Source organism: Strix aluco, chromosome 7 (assembly GCF_031877795.1).
Source record: "Strix aluco isolate bStrAlu1 chromosome 7, bStrAlu1.hap1, whole genome shotgun sequence".
Taxonomy (NCBI): domain Eukaryota; kingdom Metazoa; phylum Chordata; class Aves; order Strigiformes; family Strigidae; genus Strix; species Strix aluco.
Window position 1 is genome coordinate 36,406,738 of NC_133937.1, and position 19,994 is coordinate 36,426,731.

A 19,994-nucleotide genomic window follows, 5' to 3' on the forward strand; every position below is an offset into this window, starting at 1 on the left:
TTGTTTTGTTACACTTGAAGAACATTCTGAGCTACTGTTCCAAGCAGCTCTTACCAGCTTCTCTTTGCCTTCTCAAGATACTTCTGCCCCCTGAAAAATTCAGTAGGAAAATGCCACTACCTGTTGTAAGCAGCCCCATAGGTGTTATAGAGCCCCAGGGATTTACTGGCACACCACGGGTCACAGCCTGACACTTGCACAGGACTCTTTTCCTCCCTGGAGCAAAATCAATAGTTTACAATAGAAACAAAACAAAACAAAAAACCCAGTCATGTAAAGGCATGGCTCCATGGATGAAGATCCCAAATAAATATTTACCTTTGTGAAGAGGTGATGCAGCGTTACCACATTTGTGTAACAGCACTTCTGTAGATATTTACTACAGAAATTGCAGCATTTCCTGTAGCTATTATTATAGAAAGGCAGCGTGGTGAAGAATCAGGCCCTCCCTTTCAGTTCAGAGGCATTTGGAGCTTTGTTGAAGTGGGAGGGAAAGAATCTGTACTTGGATTCAAGTGCTGGGTCTTGACTGACGTTGGCTTTATCTCTAACTTGACTCCAGAGATACTGATAATATTATGAGTGTCAAAGTTTATAGCCTGTTTCCATCCTTTCTCATTTTAAACTTGCTTAGCAAGGAAGCATTTGCCAGGCTTGGAAAAAGAGAAGATGATACCCTCCTTGGGTCAGTAAAGGCCCTGGCTGCTTTAGAACAATTGTTGCATTCTTCTCTCCCTGTTCTTTTCCTAGTATTTATTTATGGCTCAACCACTTCCTTCTGTTTTTCTGTCATTAAGAAAAAAAACGGCTTGGCTTTGGAACCTGCAAGTTCCATCAAAGTAGTGAAATCTACCACAGAAGTTGTCCGTCAGTAGGCAGAACAAAACTCCTTAAGTTTATGTATTCTCCAGAATAGCAGTAGCTATTTAAATTGTTCTTTTTTCATTCTAGAGTGCCCCACAAGATTCAGAATTAGGCCAACCTCCTGGTAATGGGCACGGTTTAAAAAGGAACCCTCAGGAAGACAGCATAGAAAGATCTGGAGGTCAGGACATCTCAGATCTTCTTCCTGCTGCTGTGCACCTGGCTGAGAGCATATCCCCATCAATTCCAGAACATACAAGGTAAGAAATGAGGTTTCTTCCTCTGAATAGAATTGAAGCCCTGCTGCTGTTGATAGTTGGAGGCTGTTCATTAAGTTTCTGTTCTTGTGTAACTGATTTTCAAAATCTATCATCCTGATAGATGATGATGATCAAGTCTTTAAAATAACCTGACAAAACAACTTACTATTTACCACACTGACTTTCTCGCCTTAGTGCATAACTACCAACAAGACTCCAGCTGTTGTAGTAACCCTTGACCTAAACTTCCTATGCTTTTTGCTCATACTATTAAACTCTCATCTGAGACTGAGAAACATTGAGGAGTCTTTTGTAGTCATATATGATTGTGAAGTAAGATGTAATTGTAAGCAATTGCAAAATGCTGTGCTCAGCTCTGTATAACAATCCTACTAAAAAGCACCAACTCAGCTAATATTTGTTAGCCTTGCACTCTTCTAAATGTCTTAAAATTCACCTGATTAAATAAATAGGACTACTTTCAGAATTAAGGTATTCTTCAGTGCTATTAAGGATGGCAGGAGGTAACGTAATCTGGATTTTATTAAATATTCCAAAGGGAATATTCTGTCTGAAGCATTAACACTTTTCACTTGAATACTTGAATTTTCCTATGCTACTTGGGTTTTCATCTCCTGCAATGAAGAAATTATCTAATACCAGCATGTTTTAACATAGGGCTGAATACTTTCGAGATCATCAATGTTACCTGGGATAGAATGATAAATACAGCTTAGAAGGAGTAGCAGTAACTTGCTGATAAATGTGTAGGATTGTTGGCTGTGTGTACCTTTTAAAGTGTTTTCATGAATTTTCTTTAAGATCAGAGAATTCAATGCAGAAAGATTTGCCACATCCTTTTCAAGTGGAGTATGTGAGATTTGGGCCTTTTTCTGTTTCCACCACCCCTGGGTACCATTTCTTATTGCCACTGTCTTTGAAAGATGTAAACTTGAGAAATTAAAAACAAAACCAAATGGTAGTCAAACAAAATATTTCAAATGCTGTTAAGTTAATGCTATCCCAGGAAATACACTCTTCTTCTCCCTTTTTTTATATGAAATTATGAAGATTAAGCATTTCTTTACCGAGAGGGTGGTCAAACACTGGAATGGGCTTCCTAGAGAGGTGGTCAATGCCCCAAGCCTGTCAGTGTTTAAGAGGCATTTGGATAATGCCCTTAATAACATGTGTTGAATTTTGGTCAGCCCTGAAGTGGTCAGGCAGTTGGACTAGATGATTATGGTAGGTCCCTTCCAATAATTCTATTCTATTCTATTCTATTCTATTCTATTCTATTCTATTCTATTCTATTCTATTCTATTCTATTCTATCCTATTCTATTCTAAATTACTGACATCATGGAACAGTTTGTGGCAGTTTAAGTCCAAATGCAGGTATTAAGTAAGATAATAATTGACCACATCAAGGAAACTTAGAGACATGACATAATCTAAAAAGACTTACCAAGAAAAAGCAGCTTACTTTCTGGAAAGGGACAGTTTGGCTGTGCTGTGGAGCTCTTACAGTTCAGTAGGTTGTACACACACAAGAATATATTTGCTATTAATTCTATTTCTTCTGATTGCCACTAACATATCTTAATTATCTACTGAAAATAATAAAGTCTGAGCAAGACTAAGACTGCAAAGTCAATTTACAATGATAAAGGTATTTAGGCTTGAAGTGAAGAAAGGTTGCACTTCTTTCCTGGAGATGTATGACTATTTCTTTTCTAATGTGGGATCACTTTGCTGTCTAGCAGTGGGTTTATACATGAAACAGCTCTTCCATAGATGAGTTCCTCATGTCTTTGACAATGTCTCTCCATTTTCATGTCAAATGAGGAAAGCCATAGATGTCATTCACACTAGTCAGAAAAAATTGAGTTTGGAGTTGTGATGTAAACTTGGACAGGGTGAGAATTTTAGATGTATATTTTGTTCATTTGTTATTTCAGTTATTTCATGCATTGAGGGGGGATGGGGTGCATTAACCCTTTCGTCCAATTGAGTTGGTGGTTGTGGATCTCCACTGCCACCTTTACCTTTCCCCCAGTAACCGGTTTTCACTGACTTCATGCTTCTTGGGCAGCCTCCAGCCTTTGGCTCCTTCTGGGGCAGATGTTCCCCTCTTCCCAGTCCTGTAGCTCTTCTTCAAGGGCACAGTGCTAGCAAGGCCTGTATCTTTTATACAAAGTGTCAAACTTACACAATAGAGCCAATATTTACCTTAGAAGATCAGTGCAGCAAACAGCTCGTGAATATTTGAGGCATTAACTCCTTCAGTTCATACACCCTCTTACTGACAGCATTTGTACCAGCATCCCCCTCATGCAGTGTTTGTGCCAGCTGCTTATGCAGTGCCTCTATCCTGTGAATGAAGCAGCAGCAGAACTTACCTCAGAGGGCTTAAATTGTATATTTTCTTTTTGTCTCTCATAAAGCATCTCTGTACAGTTACTTTCTTGTTCACCTTTTAAGGAAGATACACACACAACTTTCTCTGATGGCTGCCTAGAAAGACCCTTCTAACTAGGGTTAGGAAACTGGTAGGGACAGTACCACTGCGAAACACTCAAAATGGAAAATGTGTTTTCCACTCCCTGACCTAACACTAACCTCCAGGAGCGAACCTTATCAAAGCAACTAATCTCTCTGAATTTAATTTTCTGCACCTGCAAAATGGGTATAGAATATGCATGGTGTAGTACATTAAAGAGTAAAAGATTCTTAGATGTTACCAGAAAGCATCTGGAAGTATGCAGAGACTTAAACTTTCTGACATGCTTGCATTTGTGGAATTGTAAGGAATTCAGGTACACAAAATCAGCAGGGCCCCACCTAAGAGCCCTGAAGAAACAGCTCTCTATCACTTCTGTGATGTTTGATTCATTTTAAAAGTTCAAAATATATAAAATCGAGGAGGGGACTTCGGGGGAGGACAGTTTGTTTTACCCTGGTCAGCGATATCTTCCTCTACTTTTGTTTCCAAGAAAAAAACATTAGGTAGCAGCCAGGAATGAATATCCATGCAGCAGGATTTTGTCGCGCTCACCCAATCATCTGGTGAAAGCCATTCTTGATGAAACGTGAGTGTGGGTGCAATTAGGAAAGAGGGATGAACATTTTGGGGTGTTTTTGGTGGTGTGAAGAAGAATCTGTCGGCTTCAAGTTTCTCTAGTCACTCAGATATGGGAATCCATTTAGTACAGGCTGCAGACAGATCTGTATCACTGTTGGTAGTGGAAGGACATGGTAAACTTCTCAGACCCTCAGCACCTGGGTATTTGACCTGAGACTTGTAGAATTTCTCACTGGTCTCGCATCTTTGTATCTTCATCCTGTGGGCAAGGTTGGGCAGTCCTGCCACCGAAAATGGCCTGTGTGGAAAACAAAGCTACAGGGTCTTGGCTGAAGACCTCACCATGGCTTTTGACACAACAGGGTATGGTCTGTCTCACTGGTGGAGACTCCTGGTGGAATCTACTAAACATGTTGAAAAACTTATAAGCAAGTTCTGTTCTTTCGTTTGTTTGGTGAGACTGATGTAGCAGAATTTAACCCTCAAATTATTGTATCCATGTTATTCTTTTTCAAAACTTGCCGTTCTTCGTAACGATGCTTTAGCATACCGTAGGACTCAGAACAGTAGCTTTTCAAAATATTTATTTTTAAATCTCAAAGTAGCAAGTATCTCTCTTCTTCCTACTGTAGCGATGGTAAAGTTAACTGGTTAATAGAGCCGGCTTCGAAGCCAGAAGTCATCCAACAAGGAAGTGGACCAGATAATTTTCTCTCTGTGGGTCTGGATCTTAGTGGAGGCACAAGTTCAGGCTCCAGCTACAAGCAAGTATAGGAGTATTAAGCATGAATGGAAAAATAACAAACGCACGAGCTGAGGTGGGGTATGTGGTGGTTTACATTAGCATGTGGCCTTTTGGAAAACTGTGTTAACTGAAGAAGCAAGTAGTTACACACTGAAACAATGGGCTGAGTACAGCTAATTAACACAAGGCTATACTGTCGCCCACCCAGCACATTAGAGCTGTCCAAACTGGTGTCAGAATGGGCCAGTGGTAGTAACAGAGACTGTGGGGTGGGGTCTCTTATCTGGAGTTTTGAATATTTGTGGTTTGGCTGCAGCAAGTGCACTTCTGCTTTTTTTTTTTTTTTTTTTTTTTTAGTATTAGCATAGGCATGTTATACTGTTCTCTGACCAGTTTGCATTTTTCAAAATGCATTGCTCAAAAATGGCATAGCTGCTGTTCTTTTGGTGTTCCTTTTCAAAATATGAGTACCAAGAACACTTAGACTTATTCTAGCTGGCTAGAACAGCTTTATGCTTCAGCATGCAAAATTATGACTCTTGTGAGAGGAATGTTACATGGATGAGTCAGCTTGAAGGGATTCATAAGATTCTTGTTTCAGGAAACATATTAGATGGGCAGGAGCTCAGGCAATTACTTTTTATGTAGCCTTACTCCTGAAACTGCTGGCACATGCCTGTTTTGGGTGGCTTCTAAGTTATATCCTGCCAAAAAAGAAAGAAGACAATAAACGGAAAATCTTTGAAGTTTCAGATTCCAGGCTGTTTATTTTTAACTCCCTCCCGTATGCTGCTTTGAACGCATCTTTTCCACCCTGAAGTGAACTCTTAAACTCTTAAGAGCATATGACCTGCCATCCTCGGATGGAGTATCTCTGTGTGGAAAACTACCATGCTTGCTTTTTTCCAGTCTTCTGGGTGGCTTTCTCCCATCCTTCACAAATTCTCAGAAATTGTTTCAGTCACTTTTAAATTCTTATGTTTTGGAATTCCAAACGTCTGTAACTCTAATTTTAAAATACTCTGTTTCAGTCCAATTTTTTTTACCTGTTTCTCACTAGTCCTGTGTGCTGAAAAGTAACTGTCAGAAACCAATCTGTAAACTGTGAAATAAAAATGCTGAAGAACTAGAATAGTTAGCAAGCCTCAGGTTTTGCATTGGTGTCTGCACGGGATGTAACCATGCCTTCCTCCTGGTGCACACACAGAGGAAAACGCCTGGGGAATCCTTGGCTGGACAACTCTACCCCAGAGAGACATTTTTTCCAGTAGTTTTAGGAAGAAGCAGATACAGTGGTTTAAAAGGTACACACCCAGAAGTAGGGATGAACTTGGCCGCTCTCCCACCTGGAGCGCTGCGCACAGATCCCGTGGGACCCACAGGGTCATCCGCTGCAGAATGACACGCTGGAGCCGCCAGGTGTCCTGTGGGACCCTTCCTGCTGCTTCTCCAGATAACTCAGACGGAGACCAGGAGCTGCTTGTAGAACTGGAGCTGAAGATCTGGCCATGTTTGCTTGCTGCAGGAGTAGTTCAGCTTGCTTTTTAGATGTTAGAATCATTTAGTTCGGTCATACTTAAAATATTGCAGGCCCTGCGTTTTATTCTGTGTATGGAACAAGGAGGTGAAAAGTGATTGTGGGTGGGGGGAGAAGGGGAGGACAGTTCCCAGGAGGATCCTATAGATCATTATTACTGCTTCAGTTTTTCCTGAAAGCTTAGTTATACTGGGAGGGTGGGGGAAGCTGGCTGCTGTTAGCAGCCCTTTAGCCATGATGGATTTCTCATGTGTTTGTTTACACTGAAAAGTTCAAATAGTGACTTACTGTGCCTCTAAAATTCTTTTTTTTTTTTTTAACTGAATGTGGAAATTATTTCCATGTTCCTAATTAACTTTCAATATCTCTTGGGGACAGATTAAAATGCAGGATTTTTAAAGTTAACTCAAGTCCTCCAGTACAGTGTGTCCAAATGTATAAACTCAAAATGTAGATGCTGATCTCTCATGTGTCAGGGGAAACAGAACAGAAACATTTGAGAAGCAGCTATATGTGTGCCGTGGATGCGGAGCTGGCTGTGCATTTGTTGCCTTCAGGGCTTTCTAAATTCATCCTCAGATTTCAGGCTCTTACACTCCTGGGAATATAATCAGTGAGGCTCTGAGTTACATCAGTATGGATGGCAACCGCGTGTGACCTCTGGGTTTCACAGGCTTCAGCGCTTGGGAGTTTTCCCTCACAAGTGTGACTGGGTTGGAAAGGCTGCCTGTCCTTTCAACAGCTACTGCATGTTTTAGAAGGAAAGCAAAGGAATAAAGGAGGGAAAATTTAAATTGTCTATGATTTTCTGTTGTTGGATCATCATTTTTTGTTTATCAAATAGGCTTAACATATTTGAGCATGTCTACCCTCCACCTCTCCACGCCCCTCCTCAGATAGCAAACACCAGAGAGCCTTTGTCTAGCTGCTGCTGCTTTTATCTTCTGTCCCCTTGCCTTTGCTGTGGGTGGCAAAACAGTCATAGAAGTTGCAACTTTAAGGGTTAATGGCTGGTAGATTGAGTGTGGCTCTTTATCAGGAAGTATTTTTGGGAGGTGCACCATAAATCATCGATTTCTTAACATCCTTTATAGCTTCACACTAAACACAAACCAGGCAGTGCTGTCGTAATAAACATCTTCTTAGTAACTGGGCAGTACTCTTAAATTGTTCTGAGATCATTCAAACTTGACACAATATATTCTGAAGGTGGAAGAGGTTAACTACAGGTATTAAAAATTAATCGGTGAATTTGCAACGTGCTTCCAAACAAGCAATTTCTCAGTAATTATTTATGCAAACCTTTTAGACATATAAAGATTTAACTCATTGTTATTCAATGTTGTAACTGGAAGATAACATTCATATGGACAGTATGTTAGGGCCTTGAACTTGCAAATCCTTAATTTTGTGCTTAACTTCAAAGACAAAGTTCCCTTTGATAACTCTTGAGTGCAGTGGGACACTTGCCTATTTCAAGTTACACATGCACCTAGGTCTTTGCATGCCTGCATATTCTTTTTTTTTAACATATCATCAATTATGTGCAGCAATTATTCCTAGCAAAATGACTCTTTCTGCCCTAAGCTCTACACGAACTATGAGGAACTCTAATGTTCTTTCATGCTTTGTCATTTGCATGTTTTGTTTTAAATATGAAAGAATTTTTCCTTTAATAATATCAGGCTAGTTCAGATTACAAACAAAAGAGATCAAGTAACCACAAAAGAGAACACATTTTATTTTCCTGTATTTAAAAAAAACCCAACAATTTTTAGGGTCATAGGTTTATGTTGATTGTATTGAATGGGTTGTCTGAAAATACATGCTCCCTGCAGGTAATTATTTATTACTAATACATTTTCATGCCAATTGGGTTTTACTCAGGGGAATTATCTTCAGCATGTGGTGTCATTTCCCTGTAGTTTTATTCCCTTTAAAAAGAGTGGAAGATAATGGGACTAGGTGTGATCTTAAGAGGTCATCTAGTCCATCCTTCTGCCTAAAGCAGGATCAACTGTTCTTAAGTCATTCCCAACAGATGTTTTTCTAACCCCAGCAGTGTCTTGCAGACAGAAAAGCAAGATTACAAAAAATGAAAAGTAAGATGTAGGGTATGTTCCCTATATAGGCTTCCTTGCTACCTACATCAGAAAGAGAAACATAAATGGAGATATCCAAACAGGTCAGTCTGGACATACCTTATTATGATTGAAAACTCGAACCTTTCAATGCTATGTTATGTCCTGAATAAAACATTAAAGGAAGCTGCAGTAGCACAGATGATGAATGTGTACTACTTCATTCTAAAAGTGATAGTTTAAGTTGCTGTCACAGCATGTGCCAGCACTATCATTTTAATTCTGTTTGGCATACATTAATTACAAAGTTGTCCCAACTCCTTCATCTACTCCTGAGTAAAATGAACAAGTTTTCAGAATTGTCAAACACCAGAAAAATTGGTTTCGTCGATTTATAATGCTGAATAGCTTATTTCATAGGATTGTCATCTGCCCTTGAACCTGCTAAGTCACAGGTTTATTACTATGACTCTCTGCAAAGTTGCTACCAGCATGGCAGTAGATAGTTCATGGGTTTAGCAACTGTATTCAAGAACATTTAACCACTTCAGACATGTTTGGAACTGTTTCCAATTTGATAGTTGCAAATGGGAGTCTAATGTAACAAAGAGGTCATGTCTGTAAAGGTCTAAGAGAAATTTCAGTCAGCCAAAATCTGTAAAATGCAAATATGTAATGATGTATGGTCTGTACGATGAACATTACCAACATTTTGACCCCAGATTTATTACCATGCTTTTCCCAACTTGGTTGATGGATGGGATTAACAATGAGTAAAGAATCTGGGGTTTGAGATAAATGATAAGCAGAAACTGTAACTGTAGGCGGTGTTTTCTACTTTTTCCAACACACAGTTTCACAGAGGTTAAAGAGCTTCTCCTCCCCCTACTCCACCCGTGCCTCTTCTTCCCCTGACCACCCTATCTCTGACAGGAGCATGCTTCCAGGTTGAAGTACGCTGGGCACACAGCTGCTAATGAGCAGTTTAATCAGCAAGAAGATAAACCTGCAACACTAGCAAAAAGCTGGAGTGGCAATTAACGCCCACTCTTCCATCCTCTCCCCATTTCAGTGTTGTGGTTTCTGCCCCTCCTGTTCTAATTAAGCTTCCATGAGTGCAAAATTAATGTCAAATGATAAAGTGTATTCCTTCCTTAGGGAAGGCCTTCTGGCATCTCCTCGTTGTTCATGTCCAGTCATGCCCCATGTTGTCAGTGATCCAGCAGATACCAAATCTGGTCATTTGGTCATTGTCCTCTCTGTTGTTCCCAGTGTAAGTTTTATATGGATAAGTGTTTTCAGTGTGCCAGGAAAAGAAAACTTCCTTTGGGCAAAACAATTTTTTAGAAGTTTAAATAAAATGTATTGGTGTTATAAATTAAATATTCAAACTGATGCCGAGCATCACAGAAACTTGTATAAACTCTGTATGAATTGTATGTTACAGATATTTTACTTTAGAATTGAGGCTTACCCTTAATATAAGCAAATTTCAATAGCTTTTTAAAGCCGAGTTTATCTTCCACTGCGATGACTCTGAAGAAGGTTTTTAGGATCTAAGACAGACTCATGTACAGTTTTACATGCAGTGGTCTCATAAAGAAATTAGTTGTTTCATTGGACAGTCGTCAGATAAGGAGGGGGTTTGACCCTACCAGGAAGTGCATTTTGTGCACTGCAGCACAGCCCGAGAGCATGGGGCTTCAGTGCTGCTCCAGAGCTTACTGATGGGTCAGTGTTTGTCTAAACAGAGACCTAAACTGCAGGGACCTGAGAGCTGGTCACTGACTCACTTCTCCATCGAGTATTCTGTGCATAAAACTTGGGCAGAGAAGAGGAGAGGCGCTTCTCAGACTTCTTAAGATGATTTAAAATCCAATCTATGCTTGGCCTTACAGAAGGTGTTTTATGGCTCCAGTCTGTAGGGCACTTTGAATTTCTGAAACATAGCGTGTTACTGCTAAGCTGTGGCAAAGCTCCAGTGATGGGCTCACCATGCATGACCCCTCTCTGTGCAGCTATGGAAATATCACCAAAACAGGATAAAAGAACTTATTGACACCAATTTGATGTAGATAAGCAGACACTCCTTTATTAATGCCGGGTGCACAGGGGAGTCATCTCACCAACAATGCACACCTAACTCATGTAGCGTGCTGATTATATTGGATTCAGTAATACATATTAATCAAGTTCTCATACATAACATGCTAATTCCTGTAACTCATTTTCATATCCCCACCTCTTTCCGGTCATGTGCACTTGAGTCCTGAAATGAGTCGGGGAGCTGCTTTTGCGATCAGCACAGGCTACTGACTCAAAGAAAGACCCCCCAATGTCCTTGACTCAAGGACTTTGGCTCACATTGCAATTTTAACATGCTGCGAGGCCCTTTCACAATACAACTTTTAAAACACTTAGTGTACGGATCTATAAATTATCCTTACCAAACAGTCTAACAGTGGTACCTCGTCTAGCAGCGTAACTGGTTGTATGGTTACTTTAAACACAACATCTCTAGGACTACTTAAAGCATTACACCACTATCTTTTATAAAAAACGATATTTCTGTGAGATTCCGTTTAATTGATTAGTCCTAATCATTTCTTATCAAAGTCACCAAAAATCATCAACTCAAATTAATAACAAAACAGTAACAATCAGTAACAGAACCAAAGCGTGCTGCTGACCTCCGAGCATTTGACAACGTGCTGTCAGTGTATCTGGCTTTGGATGGGGGTGGGGAGAAGATTCATTATTTCACGTTAAGTAAATAATGCCCCTTGCTCCTAGGTACAATTCTACGTTCAGTTTTGAATTGATATTTCATTCCATGTTCCCTAAGACAATCAAAATATGCCCAGGCTTCCCAGGGGAGGTGGGAGAGAACAAGGTTAACGTATTTCATCACTTATCAACCTAGGTGTGGAGACTGAGGACCACACAATGCACGTGAAAAATAGTTAAAGTAACTTCTTCTCTGCAGTTAGTGCACCCACATCATCTGTGTCTCTATTTTTTCCTATCTTCTCTTTAATGGGTGGGAGTGAGGTCATGCAAACGGTTATAGCTTATATGCACTGAAATCAAACACTGCAATAAAATGACCTCATAGGGCGTGTATCATTGTATGGCAAAGTCGGTCGACAGGGTGAGACCTTTGACCTTTTGATGAGAATCAACTGTGCTGATTAGTTGGAGAAAACATTCAACAGATGGGCCCTTCTTAAGTCTTCTGCTATGCAATAAAAGTGTAGCCAGATAACAGCAGTTACTGTGGATTGCACGGCCTTTAGCTTTGTACAAAGTAGTCTCATAGAAGAAGAAATGAAAAACCTTTCTTTGAGGTACTGGTGGTTTTCCAGTATTTTTTTCACTTTTTCTTATGTTGCTCCCTTAGTCTGTTAGATGCGTGTCCCCTCTCCTCACACTTAACTAAGATTTTGGAATAGTTAAAATGCATGCCATGAGCGTGGTGGCTGTCAGGTAAGACTGGGGACATAATTTCCAGAGTAATGAGCATTTAAATCACTGCAGCGTGTGTCTGATGGTTTAGCTCCTGAAAGCAGATTATCAGCTTCTCAGTGCATGTACTGCATGGCTTTGAAGCATCAATGGCAAAAATTGGGGTTTTTCTTTGCTTCAGATGTTTCATTCTTTGCTTCTTTATTGACATGAAACAAATAAACATTTCCGTTGTTGGCAGCAACAGTAATGAAGGCATCAGTAGCTACAGCGCTGAAGACTTATCCAATCCAAATTCAAGTGTGGTGTCTTCAGAGGTGACAGGACAGAACACTATCTTGCAAGAGCAAGGAGGACAAACAGGCTCTAATTTCTTAAAGCAGGCTGCAGAAGCACAAGAGAGAAGTCTGCCTATCTCAATGCCTTTTGCAGACTGTGCCAAAGAACATGTCACAGCAGATCTTACAAGCAGCAATGACAAGTTACCAACCTCAAATTGCAATGAAGCATTGCCATCACCAGCTCCAGTGAAAGACAAAGAAGAGGGAATAGCACATGCCAAATCTGTGGACAGAGGCCCAAATTGTCACAATATTGCTGCTTCTTCTATGAAAAACCATGAGAATGATCCCAGAAACCCAAGCGTGGAGCCCAGCCCTCCTGCAGCAATTACAGAAATGCAAGGAGTCACACAAATGAGTTTGAGTGAATTAGGATCGCTCTGGCAGAGTGAACAGCTGGGTGGCATGAGGGAACCACATGTCAGCACGTTTCCCCAGGGTAAAGAAGCAGGAGATTATTTTACTGCTCAGGAGGCCAAGCAGGAGCGAGGAGTTTTGGAAGTAGGTCAGCCACAGACTGTAATGCAGCAAGGTAGACAGAACACAGATGGTGGAGAGGGTCTGCTAATGAAAAAGGAAACCTTAATCCTGAATTATCCAGCAACAGGAGGCTCAGACAGTGAAAAATTTGGAGCAATTGTGAATGCTCAGGGCTTCACTGAGATCAGTGAAGTCTGTAATCTACAGATGGGGGCTGTAACAACAGCTAAAGGCAATGAGGCAAATCCAACTCTATCTGGAAGTAAAGGGGAGCAATCAGAAGCCTGTACAACTTTAATGTCAGAGTTGCCTTCTAACCCTCCAAATCTCTTCCTGGTACCAAAGCTTGAAGAGCCTTGGAGGGAATATGTGCCTGGAAATGACTCTCAAGAGCCAATGAAGAATGAAGCAGTGAAAACAGCCTCTGAAAACACTGAACCCATTTTTCAAAGAGGGCTTCAAAGGGAGGATGAGCTTGTTAGCGCCGAGAATTTCAGTGTGCCTTTATCATTTAAGCAAGAGGAAGAACAAAAATCAGCTGTCACAACTGAAAGCCCAAAAGATGAAGCCAGTAGCAATGAAATTGTAAAAGCTGATGATGTGTCTAGAGAAAGCACCACACTTTCTGAAACAGAAAGTATTATCAGTCCCACCAAGGAAAATTCCCTGGTAGATAAAAGATTATTACTGGAAGAATATGCATTAAATATTTCTCTGAGTAGATCCACAGAGCTGAATCAAAAAGAAACTGATGCAAGTCTAACAGAAGAAAAAAACAAAATCAGGATAGAGGAGACACAAGAGACAGAAACCAGTGAATTACCTGAGGGGTCAACTGGGGCAGAAAGACAACTATTGGACTCTGTTAGTAGCCACCACCAGGACATGGAAAATGCCCATTTGGGACACAATCCCGAAGCATTCAGTCTTTGTGAAAAGACTTCAACAGGTGACCTAGGGGAAAAAGCTGAGGGAAAGCCTCTGAATTTAGACAGTAACTTTAAATTGCCCAAAGACAATTCACACTCTGTTGTTTATAAACCTGAACAACAAATGAGTAAAGAGAAAACAGATGCCACAGACGACCTGGAGAATAAGCTTGTGGCTTCACCACAGTTTCCAAAGGAAGCATGCCCACTGAGTTTTGACTGCTTTAACACTGAGGCAGAAGACAAAACTTTGGGCCAGCCAGGCTGTAATGAGACTGAAAAGGTTTGTTTAGCTGGTGTACACAGTTCACTGCTCCTCCACGCTGAGAACAATAATATCAAGCAGAGTAAGCAGGATGAATCCTGGGAAAAGGCTTTTGCTACAGAAACTCTGTTAGAATCTGAATACAAAGCTGAGAGTCAAGGAATGCCTGAGAGCTATAGCACGTCAGAAGAAAGTGCAAAAATGTCCAAATCAAAACCTGAGCTCCAGGGCTTCAGTGAGTTGGCAGGGACTATGGCTGTACAAACTGAGGAGGCCTCACGGGTTTTGGAAACCAAAGAACAGACCAGTCACATCACTGAAGTGTTTTGCAGTGATCCAGAGCGAGGACCAGCAGCTGCAGCTGCACAGAGCAGTGCTGTGGATGGTATTCAACAGGAAAAGCACCAAATTGTGGTGAAAAGTTTCACAGAGGACAAAGATTTAGCACTGAAAAGTGAATGCAAATCGGATGTGCTGATGCAAACTCAGCTGGAGCAAGTGGCTGCAGAAAGTCACAGAAATACGCAGATGGCTTGTTCAGAAACCTCCCAAGCTGTATTCGGTACTTCAGGACTCACTCCTCAGCAAGTTCAGGTGGAGGAAGGGGGTGACAGCCCTGTCAGTGAAAACATCTGCCCCTCTGAGAGTGACACATGCAGCTCTTTGGAGACCCTGGAGTGCAGTATCAGAGAATTGCAGGAAAATGCAGATGTTCCAACTGCTCTTCCCCAAGCAGAGCAAATGGAGAATTCAGTGCCTGTTGCTAGTGACAGTGGCTGGGTTTCAAATACAGGACTTGAACAACAGAAGCAGCAAAGCAGTCTGACAACTGTCACAAGAGCAGATGATCAAGAACACAAAGAAAGGGCTCTAAAACCTGAACGGCCATTGGACCTAAATAATGACAGCAACATACCAGAAATACCTCTAAACATTTCAAACAACCTTAATAAAGAGTCTTCTGTGCTAGGTACAGCACCAATCCAATGCAACTCTGACACAGCAAAAGAAAAGGACAAGGATAAAAGCAGTGCCCTAGTGTCAGAGGATATGTGCAGCAGCGAACATGGGCAAAATATTTCTGGTGTGGCCATGCTTAATTTGCAAGATTGCAATGAGCAAAACAAAACTGATCTCAAGGCAGAAAAAAACTGCCAAAGTAAGCAAACCTCAAACGAGCCCGAGCAGGATAATAATTCTTTGATCTCAGCTAGTCAGCATGAAGCAGCATGTCATAGCGATACGTTTTCTAAAGAATCTGACAAGAATGAACAGCCAGGCAGTGTATGTGGGATAAAGGATAATACTGGTGAAAGCCATGCTGCTGCTATAAACGCTCTTCCAGGGACACAGAATTCAGCAAGTGCCACTAACATATCACAGGCTTTGCCAAGTGATACAGAAATAGCACATACTTCTGATAATTCTGAGAAAAATGATCCTCAAATATCTCATCCAGAAACTCAAGGGAAAATGCCATTAATGGCAAAAAACTTGGAAAAGATTGAAGATCTGACTGCTGACAGGGAAATCATCCAGAAAGATGGAAACATGGAGTTAAGTTTTGAGGACAGTGCTTCTGTCACAGAAATAAGCAACATGAAAAGTGATAAAAGTCCAGGGGCACAAGGATCTCTTTCACCATTACCAGCACACGGGGAGGTAGTGCCCACTGATCAGTCATATAAATCCAGCTGCATTCAAAAGACACCAGAGGAGCCTGGTTATTGTCAAGCAAATTTTACAGCCCTCTCTACACAGACCTCTGCACTCAGCCATCCTAGCCAGCAACCTGGAAACAATATGGACAATTGTACTGGGGGGGTATTACTAAATAATGAGCTGGAAGTTGTAGCATGCCAAAATGCCTTAGAAGGTAACTCTAATTTGCAGATGGCTGCAGGTTCTCAGGTGTCTGTGCACTTAGGTTCTTCAGCCAGGGTAAGCACAGGTAAAACAGCCAATTCAGAAAACAGCTCTGCAGGGAGTATGTGTGTGAATGAAAAAGATGTTCCAGACCAAAGTTTTCAGGGTGATGGAGACAGGAGTTTAGCCCTGCCAGAGCCTTTAAATGTGGGACAGAGTACTGGAAATTTATCACAGTTCAATTCTGAGAAGCTGAAGAAAGAGATATCTGCAGTTAAATCTAAAGAAAGAAAAAGTGAGGCAAACTTCAAAGAACAGCAAAGTGACAGTTCAGTGGAGTCTCTGTTAGCTCTCCCTACTCTAGGAGGGAAGCTGCTGAGCCTTTCATCTGTTGTTAAACAAGAAGGCTGTAATGAGGAAATTTCAACCGGTATCTGCATAGATGACAAGTACGGTAAGATCTTAGAGAAAGCTGGGAATTCAGAAAAAATGGAACAGCTTTCAAAAGACAATAACAACATAACCAGGGAAGAGATCATTATTTCTGAGCAGTCTGCAGAGAACTCTGGAAGGGAGCATGAGGCTCTGACTTGCAGCTCTCTGGATATTGGCTCCAGCCTCCCAGACTTTAGGGAGCATATCAGTCAGATATTTAAAAAAACTGTCCACAGCACACTGAGTGCTGAATTACCCCAACTTTTGTCTGAAAACCATGCAGGCTTCAAGCAGAGCCCAGTGGCCAAGGATACAGCAGAACTGTGCGGTGCTGAGAACTCTTCAGAACCAAACAAGGCGGGCAAGGGAGCTCCCAAGGGCACCTCAGAAGCAGAGGGGCAAGAGTTCTCTTTAGCTACTGAGACTTCCTGCAAAGCTGCCCAGGGCAAACCTCTGCAACAAGAAGACAGAGTGGCAGAGCTGCCACCAGAAAGTCTCCAGGATACTGAGAAAAATGGGCCACCCAGTAGCTGTTTAGAAATGGTCCCTAGATTGGATGGCTCTACACCTGCTGAATGTGCTCTGAAAAATCTGCAAAAGCTGGACAAAACCACTGAGCATCCAGAGAGCAGTGAGATGGAAGGGAAGGAAGGCGTGTGTGCTAGTGGTGTTGATCCTGAATCGCTAATAAGCTTAGAGATAAAGAAGCAAGGACCGGCTTCATTTGATGGGGCAGCAGCTGAGAACTTCCCTGCATATTCTGACAGTAAGCAACAACCCACTGTAGCTGTTACCTCCACAGGCGATGTACAGAAGAGGGACTTAGAAGATGCTGCTATTGCAGAGGGAAATAACTTAATTACAGAGTGTCATGCAGAACCAGTTTCATCTGAAGAGGATGTAAGTCTTCCTACTGAACAGTGCCAGGATCCTGAGCCAAATGAACGGGAGAAAAGTGAGTACGGGGATCCAGACATTGCCAAGAGCATCTCTGACATAGCAGCTTCAACACTTGTCCCAGAAGGATCTTACAATCATGAAAAATTGCCAGACAATTTTAATGTGTCACCTGGGGAAAATCAGGAGACACACATTCAGAGCAATTTTATGCATGACATTAAGTCTCAGAATGACATACAGATGATACAGGATGATCCAGTAAATAGGAAATGCTTGGAAACATTGGAAAATTTACAAGATGCACAGCAGGAAAAGGAAGTGACCATGCATGGGTTAATAGATTACTTAAAAACCGAAGTAAGCCAGGATGATTGCTTGCAAACTGACTCTAAACTAGAATCTAGCAATACAACTGAGGGAGATGTAAAGGAGAACAGTGACACAGTGTTAAGCACAGCAAAGACAGGTAACGAAAAATATGGAGACATCCCTGAAACAGGTACTGCAAGGATGTTAGTCACAGGTGAAGGTGATTTAGCTATTAACACAGGCACTGAAGAGCAGGAGACAGACCTGTGCAAAAATCACTCTCCAAGCTTTGCTGTGATGGAGCAGGGTGAGCATTCTGCATGTACAGATCTCACTGTTGCTGAAAATCAGCCGAGCAAGATGAATTCGGAACATGAAAGCTCACTTCAAGATGCCAAAAGAAAGCTATCACCGCTTGCATTAACTGAGCCTAAGAACCTTGACCTCAATGAACTTCAAGACATGGCTGTGGCAGGATTACCTACTGAAAGGTATTTACTTTAAATTACTATGTGAAATGGTTGTCAGGACCCTGGGGCTTGATAGGGATACAATTTTCAAGGCGGATACCCACTGTCTGGGCGGTTTGGGAGGGCATGGCACTTACTCTGTTCTTAAATTCCTATTAAATTTCTGTTGTTTCTAAATGTGGAAGGAATTTGAAATAATTCGTAAGGGCAGAGTGGTCCTAAAAGCTGAGGAGCACCATTCTTACCTGTTCCATCTGCTGGTCCGGATTCCTGCCCTTACCTGTGTGGATTTGCTTACGCTTCCCAGCGTTCACATCTCGTAGCCTGAAGTTAGGCAAACAAATAGCACTTCCTAGCCTTAAGTTAGCAGGCTTTTGCCTAAGTTTTGGTGACCCAGTTAAATGAGACCTGCAGCATTCACATGGTGGATTGCAGTATTTAAAAACAAGCCTACAGTATAACCCAATTACTCACACTGTTAGTTGTCTAGGCCTCCCTCTTATCCTCCCATATAATATAATTGTATTGACAGTGCCTTTGATCACTGTGTTATTCAGTGTTTCTAATGACATGGAGTTGTTTCAGATGTGAATTCTTAGCTGGGATTTGTGGAGCCTGAGTTGTTTTATTTTCCAAACCTAGCAGTAACTGCTTTAATAAAGTTAAGACCTGTTTTTTTGTGAGTTTCTGCTTTACTGTCTGAATTCTCAGTTTGATGTGCAGTTAATTCAAAAGAATTATGATCTTAGAACGGGTGCTTTCCCTTTATCTAGTTATGTCATTGCTTCCTCTGTAACCTCAGTAAGTTTCTTGCACACCGTCCCTCTCCTTTCTGTACTGGAGGAGGCGGCTATAGCTGTAACTGGTTACAGGCAGCAGCAGAGCAGAAGGGTACAGTGAAAAACTGAACTATTTCAGGCAACATCAATGAATGGTCTACATAGATGGATTCTTTCTAAATATTACAAAAAAAAATAGATTATACTGACTGAATAAGGAGGGAAAAATGTTTCAGTGCCACATATCTTAAAGGTTAAAATGATAAAACCATAAGTGAAAATACCTGAAGTGTTTCTGATGTTAAAATATGGGGGAGTTCGTCCTGTTTGTATGTGAGTCTGGGACAGAGACTGAGTATGATCTAATTGTCTGAGCAAAATGTACATTAGAAGAATATTAGAAGCGTTGGAAGTCTGAACAGCTATATGACTTTCTCTTTAAGGATCTGTCTGTAAAATGACAAGGGAATTAGACCCTGTTATGTCTCTCTAGCTCCTTTCCTTTCTTTTTTGTTTCCCTTTTATATGATGGGAAGCTTCACAGTGGGTAGCTTCGAAATTACCAAACAAATTGCTGGCATGGCCTGGTTCAGAAGCCTTAAGGGACTAATGGGCAGTGCATGCATGTGTCTACGCATGTGTTTTATATCAGGGCGGGTATCATACTTTAAATAAATACCTGTGGCAAGCAGGGCAGGGTTCTTGAAACAGCTGCTGGCAATTCATAGAGTAGTTGCTTAATACTTACATATGCTTTAAGAATTCATTATCACCTGTTTTTCCAGCGTGAGGGTTTGTATCAACAGGCAGCTGCTACTTTTGGACTGCAGCTGTAAGTGGTGTCACACACATACCAAGTGTGCGTGCGCACGCAGGAGATGCGGCGTGCAGAGCTGTACACGATCGCAGCGTTGTGGACTTAAACACTGGGGACTCTCAGAGGCAGAGAGGAATCTCTGCTTTTGAGCAGGCTCATTTCTTAGAGGCAAAAGATATATAATCTTTATAACGCAAAAGAGAAGTAAGAAAGCGTTCGTTGAGCCAGCTGGTTTTGCATTGTTAAATTTCAGGCTGTATTCCATACTCTGTGTACTCTGGTCACAACTCGAGTTGCTGCAGAGTGGTTTCCAGTTGTTTATTGCCCTATAATCCTTACAGAGGATATACTGCTATAGCCGTGCAAA

At 41.4% G+C, this 19,994-nt stretch overlaps 1 protein-coding gene across 8 annotated transcripts in view; it reads left to right on the plus strand.

Annotated features, from left to right (window-relative positions):
• TACC2 (transforming acidic coiled-coil containing protein 2) overlaps window positions 1-19,994 on the plus strand; it is a 152,787-nt gene that overhangs the window by 28,174 nt on the left and 104,619 nt on the right. For 2 of the 8 annotated variants that reach the window (XM_074831447.1, XM_074831454.1), the window contains exon 1: window positions 13,920-18,052. In XM_074831447.1, the coding sequence (XP_074687548.1) occupies window positions 14,214-18,052 (3,839 nt within the window). In that variant the 5' untranslated portion in view covers window positions 13,920-14,213. Of the gene's footprint in view, window positions 1-951; window positions 1,125-12,277; window positions 18,053-19,994 lie in introns of those variants that run through there. The other 6 variants (XM_074831451.1, XM_074831450.1, XM_074831452.1 and 3 more) reach the window with 4 other exon arrangements.